This window comes from Engystomops pustulosus, chromosome 6 (genome assembly GCF_040894005.1).
Source record: "Engystomops pustulosus chromosome 6, aEngPut4.maternal, whole genome shotgun sequence".
NCBI classification, from domain to species: domain Eukaryota; kingdom Metazoa; phylum Chordata; class Amphibia; order Anura; family Leptodactylidae; genus Engystomops; species Engystomops pustulosus.
Genome location: NC_092416.1, coordinates 10,540,202 through 10,558,908, shown reverse-complemented (window position 1 = coordinate 10,558,908; position 18,707 = coordinate 10,540,202). Strand labels below are relative to the sequence as shown.

At 45.5% G+C, this 18,707-nt stretch overlaps 1 protein-coding gene across 1 annotated transcript; it reads right to left on the bottom strand.

Annotated features, from left to right (window-relative positions):
- Positions 1–244: 244 nt before the first annotated feature.
- Positions 245–15,990, bottom strand: LOC140065842 (sialic acid-binding Ig-like lectin 14). The gene is made up of 7 exons (XM_072113399.1): positions 15,861–15,990; positions 10,183–10,290; positions 7,966–8,331; positions 6,709–7,005; positions 6,356–6,385; positions 1,644–1,898; positions 245–387 (listed from the first exon to the last, which is right to left on the bottom strand). Exons 2-7 carry the CDS (start codon positions 10,256–10,258, stop codon positions 245–247), a joined length of 1,167 nt encoding a protein of 388 aa, XP_071969500.1. The 5' UTR covers positions 10,259–10,290; positions 15,861–15,990.
- Between the last annotated feature and the right edge of the window lie 2,717 nt (positions 15,991–18,707).

Sequence of the window (18,707 nt, the reverse complement as noted above, 5' to 3'; positions counted from 1 at the left end):
TCGGGAAAAGTTCGTCTCGAATAACGAGTACCCGAGCATTTTAGTGTTCGCTCATCTCTAGTCACCACTCCCCATCAGGGTCACCACTCATCAGGGTGCGACGCTCCTTCCCAAAATGACTAGTGCCGGCACATGGTGAGCAGGGATTTTAATGACACTGGTGGATTTGCAATAATTACGGGGTGAAAGGGGCTTGAACACTGGTTGTAATAAACTATTGATTGACACTAAATTTGAATATACATTACCTCCAGCAAGCAAAAACGAGCAATGCAAGCAGCAGGAGGAGGCCGACTGGGACAATTGTTGCTGGAAGGATGATGTTTCTATATCTGTACAGAAATGAATCTTCAGAGGCCTCACCAGGGAATCCATCTAACGGAATACCTAGATGAGCGAGAGAAAAACTTTGAACAAGAGAATACAAGAACTTGATACTATTATACCTGCGGCGTGGTACCGCCACAGCCGTGACTTGTCCGCAGCGGCAGCCAAGGTTTAGGTATAGAAACGGCAGGCAATCTTGTAGTCAGGGACAGGCAGGAGGTCAGGACGGGTAGCACAGGATCAAAGTCAGAGACATAGCAACAGGTCAGGACAGGCGGAAAAGGAGCAAAGTCAGAAGCGGAACCGGGGTTACAACGGGAAATCACAGAAATAGTGCAAGGCATCAAACGAAGCTTTCTCTAAGGCACGAGATCCGGTAGGGCTTGCAGGAAGAGGCAGGCTTGCATAGTTTCCCAGGAAATAGCCAGTGCCAATTAACGGAGCGTTGGCCCTTTAAATCTTCTGAAGCTGGCGCACGCCCTAGGTGTCGGGAGCGCATGCGCACGGCCAAAGAAGACGGAGCCGAAGCCAGGAGCAGTAAGAAGCACTGGGGGCGCACTGACGGCACTCTAGCGGCGCGCTAGCAGCGAGCTAGCGGGGGGGAGAGGAGCACAGGTGAACCTGTGACAATATGTATATAAAGTAGTATTTCTTTCTCCTTTTACTTGACTCCTCTAATGCTTTCTACCTTTTCTATATACTGCTGAGACAGAAACCTGCTGTGGTGTCAGATTACTCAGAAGTCTATTGGAAGGGGAGGGGTAAGTGGGAGGAGGAATGAGTCACAGCGGCTAGGTCTCCAGCCCAAACTCATAATCACACACAGAGCATATGCAGGGGAAAACTGCTGGAAAATACAGCAGACAAGTTATATTATGGCCAGAAATACTATTCAGAGTTTGGTTATAGATGAGGTGCACTTTAAATTATGAAAACTAGGAGATCCCCTCCTTTTAATCAAATGTATTACCCGATTATTTCTTTTCTTAGGGTCAAGACAAAAACAGTCTAAAAAGTATTAGCTTTTACCTTATAGTTTTTATCATTATTACTAAGGGGGGTGCAGAGAGAACAATATGAGGCTGGTGAAGGATAAGAAAAAACTGATTTGCTACATTTATTTAAATAAAAGATAAAATTGAATATTGGGGTTTTATGGATAAAACAACATTCAGGGTGTGATACAGTATAGAAAGGTCAGTATGTGTATGGTGTCTGCCCCCCGGTGATACTGCACTGTAGTAGGGATCAGATACCTCAGTATCAGTAGGAATATATCCCGTATCTCATTACACCTGAGGACGTCCTATACTCACCATAATATATGATGTGAACCGTCGCATTTATGACTCCATGTTCATTCCCAGCAAAACACTGAAATCTCCCAGCATCACTTGGGGTGACATTGGCCAGTAAAACACTGGCAGCCTGGTAACTTCTTGTCTGGTTGAGCACAAAGTCGTCTTTATACCAATAAATGGAAGCCTTCGGGTTACTGTTTACAATGCACCTTAGAGTTATAGTATCCCCCTCCATCACGATCACAGAGTTGGTGTCATTGGTATCCACACCTAAGAGAGAGAGATATAGGAAATCATAAAAGGAAATCTCTACATTACATCCCCCTGTTACTAGCAACTGTGTCAATGGTATCCAGCCATCAATACATCCACCATCAACTCATCCATCCACCCATCACATCCATTCGTACTTTCATTGTATAAATCCATGCAGTACACCCACTGTATTTCATCTGATATCTATCATTTATCGATTCATCTATTACATGTATTCAGTCATACACTCTATGTAGCTATCTACCCTAAGCAGCCATTCACCTATCTATTCCATGTAGCCATCCACCCATCCACTCTACATAGTTGGTCCACCAATCGACTCTACATAGACATCCATCTACTTTATATGTTTAATCAAAGTCTATTAAAGGAACTAAAAGAATCCAACACAGAATTCTCAAATGGGAATGGAGGTCAAGAAGGACCCCAGCATTACACATAGGATAAACATAGGCGCAAGTTTTAAAGGGAACCTGTCACCAGGAGACCCATTTTTAGCACTCCACCAGTCCCCACAGAGCATAGTACATACACTGCCAAAGTGTTTTTGTATAAAAAATAGGTTTTACAGAAAAAAAGATATGTTATATTGTACCTTTCATTAGCATCTGCTGTGTGACTAGGGGGAACAGCTACTCCATGTGACCTTTTCAAATATATGAAAAGACCCATCACTGGGCTTAGCGACGGCCCCTGCTCCTCTACAGCCAATCCCGAGTGAGGGGAGTTATTCATATATTTGGAAAGGTCACATGTTTCCCAAGGGGGGGGGGACTGTTCCTTTCCAGCCCCTCCCAGAGGGCAACTGCCTAGTCACACAGCAGATGCTAATGAAAGGTACAATATAACATATCTTTTTTTCTGTAAAACCAATTTTTTATACAAAACACTTTGGCAGTGTATGTACTATGCTCTGTGGGGACTGGGGGAGTGCTAAAAATGGATCTCCTGGTGACAGGTTCCCTTTAATACTGGCCCAAAAAAGTAATAAAAAACTATTGGTCAAAGAACAGACAATCCAAAAACAGACAACAGGGACATACAAGACAAACAAGATGGGGGGGGGGATAAGGAGGATGGTGGTAGGAAAAAAAAAGGGTGAGGGGTCCTCCCATATCGTCCTTCCACATCAACTGTCTGTTTAGGTAGGATTGTGCTTGCAGAACCTCTAGAGTAAGAGATCCTGAAAGGCAGGAGTCAACTGGTATGCCTCCCAAGGAGCCCGAAAGCGGTTTGTTTTATTCGGATCTGGGGAGTTGTCTGCCACCAGCTCCTCCAGTTTTTATAAACATTGTAGCTCTTGTATCTACTCCACAGTAGTGGGTGGCTGGGGGTCCTTCCAGTGTCGCAGAATCACTGCCCGTGCAGCTGCAAGTAAATGGTGAGAGAGGCCCTTTTTAATAGAAGAGATGGAGAGGAGCGTCACTTGGGGACCTGCTTGTATGATCTTAACCAGTAAACTGATTATAGGTATCAAACACTATTCACCAGAAAGGTTGGATCCCCAGGCAGCTCCACCAAATGTGCAACATGAATCCTACCTTCGCACCGCACCTCCAACAGATTTCCAACACCTCCAGATAAGTTCTATGAAGTACGAGAGGGCACCTGTACCACTTGGAAATTATTTTATAATTCTTCTCCTGAGCAATACAGGACATGAGTAGTCTGTGGCAGTACAAAAAGGCTTTGTCTCCCAGCTAGATGTAAACCCTGGGCACCCCCAAAAAGACTTGTCTATTAAGATGGCATATAGTTGGGATAATACTTGTTCAGGAGGGGATGAGGACCGATAAAGGGCCTCTAGGGCACTTTGGGATGATCAAAACTTAGTGTCTACGTCGGAGCTGACATAACAAATCTTGTTGTTGGTATTCCAACCAAGATAATGGTATATCAGTGTTGGAGGTCCGCAGAGTCTCGTGGGGGCAAGGAGGATCTGCTAACAACCCGTCCCAGATAGGTGTCTGCTGTCAATTCCCAGGACAGGAATCTGCACTTGTCCATTCCCGAAGTCGGGGTTCCTAAAGAGAGGGTGTGTGGAGTCCCTTCAATCTCACTAGAGAGTTTTAGGAGGCAAGTTTCTCCCATTCATTAAAGAAGTAGAGGGAGAAAAGGGAGTGCACAAACTGCTCAAGTCTCTGTACTGGATGGAGCAACTGGACGGTGCAAAGATGGGTAAACTCAATCTCCAGCTCACCCACTGCTTGTATGCAGAGTCTTAATGCCAGTCTACAAGACGGTGAAGCTTGGTTGTTGAATGGTATAGTTTGGGATCTGATAGGCCCACCCCCTCTGCTAGAATCAGGGTGCAATAGAATAGCATGACCAGCTGACCAGACTGGTCCCTCCTTCACACACAAACCTCCGGAAAGCTGGTGAAAAAGGCACCGGGCAGGCAAATTGGCAGAGTTTGGTACACTTATAATAATCCGGGCATCACGTCCATTGAATCTCCCAAACCAAGACAGATGAATCCCTCTACTTAATACAGCTATCTACTCTACATAGCCATTCACCAAACTCTTCTATGTAGCTATCCTTTCTGTGTATTGTAGTCATCCAACTATCCATTCCACGTACAATAACCAACTATCTATTCTATGTACACATCCACTCCTGCACTCTATGGAGCCACCATCCTATCACTCGAAAGTCATCCATTCATTTGTTGACCCTTCATAATGTTTCCATCATTCAAAGCATCTACCAAACTCATACCCATCTATATGCTCAGAACTTATAATTACGATGACCTGATATGTACCGTATATACTCGAGTATAAGCCGACCCGAGTATAAGCCGAGACCCCTAATTTTACCACAAAAACTGGGAAAACCTATTGACTCAAGTATAAGCCGAGGGTGGGAAATGCATTGGTCACAGACCCCCCAGTAGTATATAGCCAGCCAGCCCCCAGTAGTATACAGCCCAGCCTGCCCCCAGTAGTATACAGCCCAGCCTGCCCCCAGTAGTATACAGCCCAGCCTGCCCCCAGTAGTATACAGCCCAGCCTGCCCCCAGTAGTATACAGCCCAGCCTGCCCCCAGTAGTATACAGCCCAGCCTGCCCCAGTAGTATACAGCCCAGCCTGCCCCCAGTAGTATACAGCCCAGCCTGCCCCCAGTAGTATACAGCCCAGCCTGCCCCAGTAGTATACAGCCCAGCCTGCCCCCAGTAGTATACAGCCCAGCCTGCCCCCAGTAGTATACAGCCCAGCCTGCCCCCAGTAGTATACAGCTCAGCCTGCCCCCAGTAGTATACAGCCCAGCCTGCCCCCAGTAGTATACAGCACAGCCTGCCCCCAGTAGTATACAGCACAGCCTGCCCCCAGTAGTATACAGCCTGCCCCAGTAGTACAGAGCCGTGCCCCCAGTAGTATACAGTCGTGCCCCCAGTAGTATACAGCCGTGCCCCCAGCAGAATAAAAAAATAAAGTTATATACTCACCGTGCGCCCCGATGCGCAGCGCTGCTCCCCCGATGTCATCGCGGCTCCTCTTCTTGCTTCAGCTTGCTGGGCGCCGTCATGTTCTTCTCGCGGGCGGCGCCTAGTATGACGCGCCGCTGCTGACGTCATACTAGGCGCCGCCCGCGAGAAGAGCATGGCGGCGCCCAGCACGCTGAAGGAAGAAGAACAGCCGGGAAGCCAGAAGAGGAGCCGCAATGACATTGGGGGAGCAGCGCTGCGCATCGGGGCCACCGGAGGGTGAGTATATAAGTTTATTATTTTTTTAGTCAGTATTGACTCGTGTATAAGCCGAGGGGACGTTTTTCAGCACATTTTTTGTGCTGAAAAACTCGGCTTATACACGAGTATATACGGTATTTCTTTTTTTTGCTATTACATTCACTCTCACTTTTCAGAGAATATTCTATGTAAATCTATTTTCTGTATTGATTATTATAAAATGATACATAGCTTTTTCCATAGGGCAGATTTTTATGCAAAAGCGAACCTAGAATGTCATTTATTGCTAGTCACAGGTTCCAGTGCTGTACTGATTTTAAAAATGCCTTTGTCAGCATTCTGAATCAATACTTTATTTAAGTTTATTTTACATTCCCTGGCAAGGTATTGTGAGTCCCCAGGGAGAGGCAGCTGCAGTCTGTGTGTGCCTGTGTCTCCTTATGCATTCTTCCTCTTCTCCTCGCCATCCCCCTCCCCCTTACTCAAGGCAGGAAGTAGTGAGGAGGGAGAGAGCTGGATGAGTGTGGAGGATAGGAGTCTGACACAAGCACACACAGGCTGAAGCTGCTCATCCCCCTCCCCGGGACTCACCATACGCTGCTGGCAGAGAGCCAGGCAATGTGAAGTATACTTTTATAAACTACTGAAATGATTCAGGAAACTGAAAAAGGCATTGGCTATAGGAACCTGTCACCAGCTAGAAAAGATGACCGTTCCCTTTAAGCTATACAATATATAAAACAAGACAGGGTTCTGTTACCTTCAATGATGATTTTCATGGATGGAGCATCTGGGAACGAAGATAAACCCTATGGTTACAAGCTATGCCTTAGTGCCCACTAACAATGTAACATAAAATACCCCTATCAGGCGTCCACATAACTTCACCGAACAGTAAACTCACATATAATATCAACATAATAATTGTTTCAATTACATCATGGAAGTCCTAAGTCTTGGAAACCTGGTGATGCTCCCTTTATCGGGAATAACCATTGTATGTGAGTTCACAGGTCACCTCTCCATGAGGCCATTCTTGTATGATATATTGATAAATTATATATGGATAGGTACTAGATGTTAAATATTTGGCATTACAATAGTTGGACTTACATTCAATATTCAGGGATTTCCTCACCAGGGTGATCAGGTCCGGTTTGAAGGTCACTTTACAATATAATGGGGACTTGTGGTATAACTGTGTTGGGGTGAAGGTGATACTGGAATAGAAGGTGCGGCTGCCATCTTGATAGGTTTTATTGTAGTTCTTCTGTTTTGTTATGGTTATCTTTCCTGTCCATAAGAATTGTGGTTTTATATTCCGACATCTGCCAGGACTCGTACAGGTCAACGTCACCTCCTTCCCATCCACCAGACGTTCAGTAGATATTGTGGGTCTATCTGTGAGCTCTAAAAAAAAATTGAAGAAACAATCCTCACTGGTTATTAGTTGAACCTTAACTTGAGTCTTAACTCAACTTTTGTCCTCATGCACATGACCGTCTCATCGGGGCCGTTGCCGGTTGGAGAAAAGGATCCAGAAAAGGACATGTCCAATCTTTTGTGGTGCCACATCCACTTCACCGTGACCGGATGACATAAACTACAATGGTGGCTGTGATGTGGTGTTGCCAGATCAAGGTCACCAATACGGTTGTGTGCATGGGGTCAAACACAGTTGACCAAGTTACCAATTTATCATGCCAAGTTTGAAGGCCATGAAGGCATTGGGGGTCATTTACTAAGGGCCCGATTCGCGTTTTCCCGACGTGTTACCTGAATATTTCCGATTTGCGGCGATTGTACCTGAATTGCCCCGGGATTGTGGCGCACGCGATCAGATTGTGGTGCATCGGCGCCGGCATGCGCGCGACAGAAATCGGGGGGCGTGGCCAAACGAAAACCCAACGTATTCGGAAAAACCGCCGCATTTAAAAACCGAAAATGTGTTGCTTGGGAAGCGCTTACCTTCACTTAGTCCGAGCAGGTGTATTCCGGCGCGTTCAGATGCTTTTCAGTGCAGCAGCGCCACCTGGTGGACGGCGGAGGAACTACCTTCATAAATCCCGACTGGACCCGAATCCTGTGCAGAGAACGCGCCGCTGGATCGCGAATGGGCCGGGTAAGTAAATCTGCCCCATTGTAAACAGGGAGTTGGGGTGAAGACACCTCACAAATTTGTCATTACTTAATGGAATTTATCGTCAAATTAAAACAGAATAGACTGGGGCAGCAATGAAAATATAGCTTTATGCATTGTTAAAAATGTTGCCATTGACATGAGTGTTTTTCACCCCTTTTACAGGACATGAAGCTTTTCTTGCCTCAGTTGGACATGCTCCTCCTTGATCTGTGTGAATCCACACTTACCAGTTACATTCACATAAGGCTCAATGTCTCTATAACTGAACAGTAAGGGACCACTTTCAAATCGGAACATGTACGTAGCCATATCTGCAGGTATCGGATTTTCTATGTAGTAGGAGCAGTTTCCACTGGCCACATTTCCGGTCAGTATGAAGCGACCATTAGTCTGCAGTTTAGGATTATTTTTGGAAGCGATGGTGTATCCGGTGTCATTGGAGAATCTATACCAGATGCCGGTGACGTTTTTGAATAACTTCTTGTCACTGGGTATGGTGAATGAGCAAGGAACATGAGCACAAAGACCGCGCTGCACCGACACAGAGCGACTCGTGGTGATCTTATATCCAGGGTACCTCTCACACACATTACCTGGACAAAAAACATAAGAATGTAAGAGAAAAAGTCCCTATTAATTGTTGGACGTATTTACAGCAGACATATAGGGGCAGATTTACTTACCCGGTCCGTTCGCGATCCAGCGGCGCGTTCTCTGCGCTGGATTCGGGTCCGGCCGGGATTCATCAATGCAGTTCCTCCGACGTCCACCAGGTGGCGCTGCTGTGCCGAAGTCCGCTGGAATGCCTCGAAATACACCGGCCTACCCAGGATGAAGTGAGTGAAATTTTCGCGACACAATTTTTTTTTTAAATGCGGCGGTTTTTCCGAATACGTCGGGTTTTCGTTCGGCCACGCCCCCCGATTTCCGTCGCGCATGCCACCGCCGATGCGCCAAATTCCGATCGCATGCGCCAAAAACCCGGGGCAATTCAGGTACAATCGGCGCAAATCGGAAATATTCGGGTAACACGTCCGGAAAACGCGAATCGGGCCCTTAGTAAATGACCCCCATAATCTACAACCACATCCTACTAACCTTCAGGATTATGAACCCTATGTTCCCAATTTCTACACTAACATTGCACTACCTAGGGATTTTCCAGGAGTTCAGATGGGTGGTCTATAAATAATTCATTGTCGGCCCCTTCCTGTGACTCTGTGCTCTCTATGGGGGCAGCAGTGTGAGTGCTGAGAGGAGACTGTCCCTGTTTGAATGGGTAACATTTACTGTCATGAAAGAGAGAAAGAGAGGCTAAAAAACTCATGTAAGATATCAAGATTTTTTGCAAATATTTTTTGATGCCATACAATTTACAGCCCCAAGAACATGACAATTGTGGCATCCATTCATGGTGTGGTGAGCACACTGGGGCGCATTTACTTACCCAGACCCTGTGCAATCCCTGACCTGGAATGTCCGACGAGGATGAAGTCTGCCACGATTGACTACGAGCATGCACCCGATTTCCTTCTTGTGGCGCTTCACTGTTCAGGTCCGCCGGAGTTCACCTTCTTCTTCTGGGTGTATGTAAGTGCATAGCTTGTGACACAATTTTTAAGTTAAATCCTGAACGTTGTCCGAATCCGTCGGATTGTCCGATGGCCCGTCCTCCGATTTGTGTCGCATGAAAGCCGGCACAATTGCGACACAATATGATCGCATGCAACGCAATCCCTGGAGCTATCCCCGAAAAGTTGGGAAACCAGACGAATATGCAGCCGGGTGACTGCTCGGCTTTCAATGGAGAGGGGAGGATTGAGGAGCGCTCACCCCCTCCCCCTTCTCCACCCATGCCGTGTGCTACGCCCCTTTAAAAGTTTATATGTGATAGACATGATTTGGAAAATGGACCTAATATATATTAAACCCAAAGAACATCCCTTGTATCTCCCTGTACAATGATGGCGAACCTTTTAGAGACCGAGTGCCCAAACTTCAACCAAAATCCACTTATTTACCGTGAAGTGCCAACATGGCATTTTATACAGTAACTTATTGCTCCCTGTTCTTCCACATCTTTTAATTGTATCGGTCCCCTAAGGCCAACAGTACAGTTGACAGAAGAAGGGCAAATTCAAACTATCATTGTAGCTTCTCTCCATGGCCTCTCTGTACATGAAGAATGGTGGGTCCAGCAGGAGGACCTCCAAAGATAATGCAGTTCTGTCAACACCTTCTTACTTTCCCTCCAGTTCCAAACTAGCACTGAGAGCAGGATCTCTTCAGTTGCCTGGGACTGTAGGAAGATTCAGTGTTTGGTGAACTCTGATGGCCTGAGTGCCCGCAGAAAGGGCTCCGAGTGCCCCTTCTGGCACCCCTGCCATAGGTTTGCCACCAGTGTTATAGATAGTAATAAATCACCATAATAAGATCTTATTTACCGCTCCACAGCTGAGATCCAATCAAGAATAAGAACAAAAAAGAATCCACCAATACAGGAAAATTCTTATACCACATATTCTGTGTTTCGTGGTTTGATTTACTTGAGCCTAAAATAAATACAAAATGAGATAAAACACATAAAATATGGAGGTATATAAGAAATACAACATGCGGTATATTCGGTATTCTCCATTATGATATTTTAGGTGTCAGTTCTTTTCCTATTCCTATTTATCACTTTCAGATGGTTGTTTTTGTCCATGGATATCACCCATCAAGACCATTAGATAATTCTGTATAATGGACTAAACCCCCCAGGCTCTCCACATGGAGACAGAAGCTGCCACCATTAATAAGAAGTAACCTGGTCTCTGTCACACAGTTATACTGTCAGCCTCCCTGACTATATACTTATGGTATGAAGAGATGGTTGTGCCTTTGGCTGGTTATGTGATACTTTGAGAAAACATCATGTGAGTGATACACATGAAAATAAATTACTTTTTTTATACTTTAAACTCAAAGAAGAGATTAAAATAAATTAACAATCTTTAGCGGAGACACCTCTCTCCATTGATTGCATAGTCATGTAGGGGGGGGGGGGGGTGATAGGTGTTTCCATAGAGGACGAGAGGTGTTTCCATTGATTTATTTTATTTTCCTTTCCTTCAAGTTTAACCCTTTCAGGACCTTGCCCTTTTTTGTTTTTTCATTTTAATTTTTTACTCCCCATGATCAAAAATCCATAACTTTTTTATTTTTAAATGTACAGAGCTGTGTGACGGCTTATTTTCTGCGTAACAAATTGCACTTCATAGAGATGGTATTGAATATTCCATGCCGTGTACTAGGAAGCGGGAAAAAAATTCCAAATGCAGTGAAATTGGTAAAAAAACGCATTTGTGCCGTCTTCTTGTGGGCTTGGATCTTACGGATTTCACTGTGCGCCCCAAATGACAGGACTACTTTATTCTTTGGGTCTGTGCGATTACGGGGAAACCAAATTTGTACGGGTTTTATAATGTTTTCATACATTTAAAAAAATTAAAACCTCCTGTACAAAATTTTTTTGGGGGATTTTGCCATCTTCTGGCGCTAATAACTTTTTTATACTTTGGTGTACTGAGCTGTGGGTGGTGTCGTTTTTTGCGGATTTTGATGACATTTACAATGTTATCAATTTTAGGACTGTTCGACCTTGTGATCACTTTTTATAGAATTTTTTAATTTTTTTAAATGACAAAAAAAGTGCCATTTTCGACTTTGAGCGCGATTTTCCCTTACAGGATTAAACACAGTGAAAAAACGTTATCATATTTTGATAGATCGGGCATTTTTGGACGCGGCGATACCTAATGTGTTTATGATTTTTACTGTTTAATTATATTTATATCAGTTCTAGGGAAAGGGGGGTGATTTGAGTTTTTAGGGTTTTTTATTATAATTTTTTTTTTTTTTACTTTTTTTTTTTTTTATTTTTAGTACTTTTCAGACTCCCTAGGGTACTTTAACCCTAGGGTGTCTGCACGATCCTATCATATACTGCCATACTACAGTATGGCAGTATATGGGGATTTTACTACTCATACATTACATTGTGTTGATAGCACATTGTAATGCATGGGTTAACCCGAAGTAGCCTCGGGTCTTCGGGAGACCCGAGGTTACCATGGCGACGGATCGCCACTCCCCGATGACGTCACGGGGAGCGGCGATCCTCGAAAAGATGGCGGCGCCCACGCGCCGCCATCCTTTTGAAGCCGCCGGCAGCATTGCCGGCGGCGATCGAGGTGAAAACACCCGCGATCGGTGCTAGCACCGATCGCGGGTGTTACCGGTAAGCCTTTGCTGCAATATGCAGCAAAGACTTACCGGCTATGGAGAGGGCTCAGCCCGTGAGCCCTCTCCATGCACCCGCGGCCGACCCGTGACGTGCTATTACGTCACGGGTCGTGAAAGGGTTAAAGTAAATCTCCAGTCGAAGAGAAAGCAATGTTTTTGTTGTTCTCTCTTCATTCTGTGAAGTTTGGTCATTTGATTCTTCTACTGATTCCACCTATTTCTAATAGATGAGCGATTGTCCATATTAGAAATGCCACCAGGGACTTCATTTTTACTAAAGACAGGTGGTAGAAGCCTACTACACCTGGATTGCAAATATGGCTTTCTGCCTTCTTATTCGCATTACAATATAATCAACAATCAAGTGTTTTAATTTACCTTGCACTCTAACAGAATCCTCTGTTTAATCCCAGAGGTTGGGCTTTACATTTTACCTTTGTGCTGGTCACTCCTCAGCTCTCAGTTTTTACATTTGTGCTGGTCATTCCTCAGCTCTTAGCTTTTACCTTTGTGCTGGTCACTCCTCAACTCTCAGCTTTTACCTTTGTGCTGGTCACTCCTCAGCTCTCAGATTTTACATTTGTGCTGGTCACTCCTCAGCTCTCAGATTTTACCTTTGTGCTGGTCACTCCTCAGCTCTCAGCTTTTGCCTTTGTGCTGGTCACTCCTCAGCTCTCAGATTTTACCTTTGTGCTGGTCACTCCTCAGCTCTCAGCTTTTACCTTTGTGCTGGTCACTCCTCAGCTCTCAGCTTTTACCTTTGTGCTGGTCACTCCTCAGCTCTCAGCTGTTACCTTTGTGCTAGTCACTCCTCAGCTCTCAGCTATTACCTTTGTGTTGGTCACTCCTCAGCTCTCAGCTTTTACCTTTGTGCTGGTCACTCCTCAGCTCTCAGCTATTACCTTTGTGCTGGTCACTCCTCAGCTCTTAGCTTTTACCTTTGTGCTGGTCACTCCTCAGCTCTCAGCTTTTACCTTTGTGCTGGTCATTCCTCAGCTCTCAGCTTTTACCTTTGTGCTGGTCACTCCTCAGCTCTTAGCTTTTACCTTTGTGCTGGTCACTCCTCAGCTCTCAGCTTTTACCTTTGTGCTGGTCATTCTTCAGCTCTCAGCTTTTACCTTTGTGCTGGTCACTCCTCAGCTCTCAGATTTTACCTTTGTGCTGGTCACTCCTCAGCTCTCAGCTTTTACCTTTGTGCTGGTCACTCCTCAGCTCTCAGCTTTTACCTTTGTGCTGGTCACTCCTCAGCTCTCAGCTTTTACCTTTGTGCTGGTCACTCCTCAGCTCTCAGCTTTACCTTTGTGCTGGTCACTCCTCAGCTCTTAGCTTTACCTTTGTGCTGGTCACTCCTCAGCTCTTAGCTTTTACCTTTGTGCTGGTCACTCCTCAGCTCTCAGCTTTTACCTTTGTGCTGGTCATTCCTCAGCTCTCAGCTTTTACCTTTGTGCTGGTCACTCCTCAGCTCTTAGCTTTTACCTTTGTGCTGGTCACTCCTCAGCTCTCAGCTTTTACCTTTGTGCTGGTCATTCTTCAGCTCTCAGCTTTTACCTTTGTGCTGGTCATTCCTCAGCTCTCAGCTTTTACCTTTGTGCTGGTCACTCCTCAGCTCTCAGCTATTACCTTTGTGCTGGTCACTCCTCAGCTCTCAGCTTTTACCTTTGTGCTGGTCACTCCGCAGCTCTCAGCTTTTACCTTTGTGCTTGTCACTCCTCAGCTCTCAGCTTTTACCTTTGTGCTGGTCACTCCTCAGCTCTCAGCTTTTACCTTTGTGCTGGTCACTCCTCAGCTCTCAGCTTTTACCTTTGTGCTGGTCACTCCTCAGCTCTCAGCTTTTACCTTTGTGCTGGTCAATCATCAGCTCTCAGCTTTTACCTTTGTGCTGGTCACTCCTCAGCTCCCAGCTTTTACCTTTGTGCTGGTCACTCCTCAGCTCTCAGCTTTTACCTTTGTGCTGGTCACTCCTCAGCTCTCAGCTTTTACCTTTGTGCTGGTCACTCCTCAGCTCTCAGCTTTTACCTTTGTGCTGGTCACTCCTCAGCTCTCAGCTTTTACCTTTGTGCTGGTCACTCCTCCGCTCTCAGCTTTTACCTTTGTGCTGGTCACTCCTCAGCTCTCAGCTTTTACCTTTGTGCTGGTCACTCCTCAGCTCTCAGCTTTTACATTTGTGCTGGTCACTCCTCAGCTCTCAGCTTTTACATTTGTGCTGGTCACTCCTCAGCTCTCAGATTTTACATTTGTGCTGGTCACTCCTCAGCTCTCAGCTTTAACCTTTGTGCTGGTCACTCCTCGGCTCTCAGATTTTACCTTTGTGCTAGTCACTCCTCAGCTCTCAGCTTTTACCTTTGTGCTGGTCACTCCTCAGCTCTCAGCTTTTACCTTTGTGCTGGTCACTCCTCAGCTCTCAGCTTTTACCTTTGTGACCTCTGTGCTGTTCACTCCTCAGCTCTCAGCTTTAACCTTTGTGCTGTTCACTCCTCAGCTCTCAGCTATTACCTTTGTGCGGGTCACTCCTCAGCTCTCAGCTTTTACCTTTGTGCTGGTCACTCCTCAGCTCTCAGCTTTTACCTTTGTGCTGGTCACTCCTCAGCTCTCAGATTTTACCTTTGTGCTAGTCACTCCTCAGCTCTCAGCTTTTACCTTTGTGCTGGTCACTCCTCAGCTCTCAGCTTTTACCTTTGTGCTGGTCACTCCTCAGCTCTCAGCTTTTACCTTTGTGCTGGTCACTCCTCAGCTCTCAGATTTTACCTTTGTGCTGGTCACTCCTCGGCTCTCAGCTTTTACCTTTGTGCTGGTCACTCCTCAGCTCTCAGCTATAACCTTTGTGTTGGTCACTCCTCAGCTCTCAGCTTTTACCTTTGTGCGGGTCACTCCTCAGCTCTCAGATTTTACCTTTGTGCTGGTCACTCCTCAGCTCTCAGCTTTTACCTTTGTGCTGGTCACTCCTCAGCTCTCAGCTTTTACCTTTGTGCTGGTCACTCCTCAGCTCTCAGCTTTTACCTTTGTGCTGGTCACTCCTCAGCTCTCAGCTATTACCTTTGTGTTGGTCACTCCTCAGCTCTCAGCTTTTACTTTTGTGCTGGTCACTCCTCCGCTCTCAGATTTTACATTTGTGCTGGTCACTCCTCAGCTCTCAGATTTTACCTTTGTGCTAGTCACTCTTCAGCTCTTAGCTTTTACCTTTGTGCTGGTCACTCCTCAGCTCTCAGCTTTTACCTTTGTGCTGGTCACTCCTCAGCTCTCAGATTTTACCTTTGTGCTGGTCACTCCTCAGCTCTCAGCTTTTACCTTTGTGCTGGTCACTCCTCAGCTCTCAGCTTTTACCTTTGTGCTGGTCACTCCTCAGCTCTCAGCTTTTACCTTTGTGCTGGTCACTCCTCAGCTCTCAGATTTTACCTTTGTGCTGGTCACTCCTCAGCTCTCAGATTTTACCTTTGCGCTCACAGAAACAGATCTCACAGTATGGTGAGCTTACATCAGTTGGGGAGGGAGGAACTGTACAGGAGCACAACGTTGGGGGCTGAGAGCTGAAGAGTAAGCTGCAAATACAAATCATGTGTTGTTCTTTGAAATGCATCCAAACCAAAGCCCAACCTCTGGGACTATACAGAGGATTGTGTCAGGAAGTCAGGTAAGTTAAAACATAGAATTATATTGTAATAAAAATGCTTAGAGAAGGCAGAAAGGCAAATTTGCAATGCATCTGTAATGGTCTTCTACAACCTGTCTTTAGTGAAAATGAGGTCCCTGGTGACAAGTTCCCTTTAATCCTATTCAGTCTTACACTTACACTTCTCAACAATGTTATGGGTAAGATTCCTAATATCTTATGTCTTACCTTGAGTTATTGGGTTCCGTACATCTTCCTAGAATTCCTCTTCCTTAATATCCAAACCCCACGGCTGACTATGATTTGGGGGTCACTTTTTGGATTGAGGGGACATGCAGCTGATCTTGACTTAATCCTTGCAGTGACTGTGTGGTTGAAAGTCAACTAAAATGTAGCAATACTATATGCTGTGAAAATTAGGAAATTTCCTTTATGTCAATCTACTCTCAAAACCACCAGGAAATGAGCTAGTATTACTTCACCGTGTAAGCAAAGCCCTAGTACAGTCTTCTATTGTAAGATTGTCCACAAGCTATTTAAATAAAGTTGCAATTGAAGCTGTGCTACACCACTAACTTGGCTTTTTCTTTCAACACTCTTCTAATAAGGTGGAAATCATATCTTCTCAACCATCACTGGACTTACCTGGAGCTAACTTGGCAACTTGGCATCTTCCATAGAAGGAAATAAATAGGCTTTCGGCTGCTCTCAAGCCTCTGAAAGAAGTAAACCCAGGGTTTCCACCCTTTAACTCCTGTACAGGATCCTGGTCTTCGTTGGAACAGCTTGCAACCACCCAAAGTTGTCCCAATGTAGCTGAAAGCTGACGTGCTTGTGTCAAACGGTGGCAAAGTAAAGCACTTGGGAGGTTCCGAGTAGAGTGTCCAGCATAATGCAAGGTCAGGTCAGGCTGATTTATTGCAAAGTAGAGGGTCAGGACAGAAATATTTATTAATATTTGTCAAGGAATATTGAGAACAATAACTGAATTATAAAGCAGAGTTAAGGTACTTGCCAAACTTAGAAACACAGAAGAGACACAGTAGTAGATTAGGACACCTAGATCACATTCAGTGGGAGGTGGCTCTTATCACCAAAGATCTTCTGTGACTGATCAAGAGTCATATTTACTACGGATGCACTTGTTTTTTGCAGCGGGGGGTAATATAGAGCCACATGAACCAATCAGAAGAAAGACCAGCAGAACGCTTAGAGAAGTAAGAAGTGGTTGATGTGTCATGGCAATGACCATATGGTGGACACATCTCATCGTTATGTCTTGAGGTCCTCCTAATGCATAACTCCGCTATGTGGGTGTCAGCACTCAGGGTCAGTGGACCCTCTGGACCACCGCGAGAGATGGTACTAGCCAACACCTGGGACCACAATCTAAGTGGCACCCAGTCTTCACCAGAGCCCGCCACAAAGCGGCATGGTCTTGCTGCGGCGGGGTAACACCAGGTTGTTCCACAGGTGCGACTAGCCCGCAGTGACAGCCAAGGTCAAAGTACAGATTTAGCGGGCAGTCTCGGAGTCGGGCACAAGCTGGCAGTCAGGGCAGGCGGAAGAGATGCAAGGTAAGAGGTCAAGTCACAACTGGAGATCAAGGAAGAGCGCGAACAGGAACAGGAACAAGAAGCAAGTAACAACTCAGGGAAGCTTTCTCTAATCACTTTGAGCTCAAAGATCCGACGGAAGGTGATGGGAGCCGCCGGATTAAATAGGAACCCAGAAGTGGCCAGCGCCAATCAGCAGTGTGCTGGCCCTTTAAGTCTTCGAGTGCCGGCGTACACGCCCTAGGGGGAGCGAATGTGAGCTCGGCCTAGCCGGGACGGGAGCAGGAGCATGGAGAGGTAATTGAGGGCAGGGGGCGTCGCCACAGAGGTCGCCACAGAGAGGTGCACGGGTGTCCCTGCGATTGGAGGCTTGGATCTCAGGGACACCCGTGAAAGTGGGGACCATTGTTCGAGATGTGTTACAAGGAAATCCACCAAATTTTATCTACCTGCAATTCTACTTAAAAAATATTATTAATTTAATATAGAAGTAAATGTATATAGCATATAAAGATCTTTCCGCTTTTATACCACATGCGGACGCCCTCAGCTTTTATGTTGTAAACAGCAGAAATTGTCTGCGGAAGCACATTGATAACAAATGGTTAACCATTGTGTGCAGTGGTTTTCCTACAGAGGATGCGAAATGCGTCACCATTTTCTGTGGTTTTGAGCTTGTGGTGGGATTATTGCTATTTATTTATTATTATTATATTTTTTCTCGTTTTGTTTTTTGTTTATTTTCCACATTTTCCGATGATTCTAGGAGACATTCCAGACATTCTATAATAAATTCTATGTAGCCCTAAGCACCAATTAGTTGTTGGACATGGTCAACCTGGGCCTTAATCTAACACAGTAGTATAACAGTTCACCGAAAGTGGGTTTGGACCTTTGAATCTGTAAACAGCAGGACAAAGTTGGTCAGATCAAAATCAAACACGTGCAAAGGTCTTACAATGTACCCGATGTCACCACTTCTGCTAGAACTAAGCAGGTTTCTTGAGAAATGAGTTACTGACCCTGTACCAAGTATCAGCTATAACATGTGATATTATTACACTGCAGACATCCCGGCCCCTCCTGACCCTATACCATGTATCATCCATAACATATAATATTATTACACTGCAGACATCCCGACACCTCCTTACCCTGTACCATGTATCATCCATAACATTATTACACTGCAGACATCCCAGCCCCTCCTGACCCTGCACCATGTATCATCCATAACATATGATATTATTACACTGCAGACATCCTGGCCCCTCCTGATCCTGTACCATGTGATATTATTACACTGCAGACATCCCGGCCCCTCCTGACCCTGCACCATGTATCATCCATAACATTATTACACTGCAGACATCCCAGCCCCTCCTGACCCTGCACCATGTATCATCCATAACATTATTACACTGCAGACATCCCGGCCCCTCCTGACCCTGCACCATGTATCATCCATAACATTATTACACTGCAGACATCCCAGCCCCTCCTGACCCTGTACCATGTA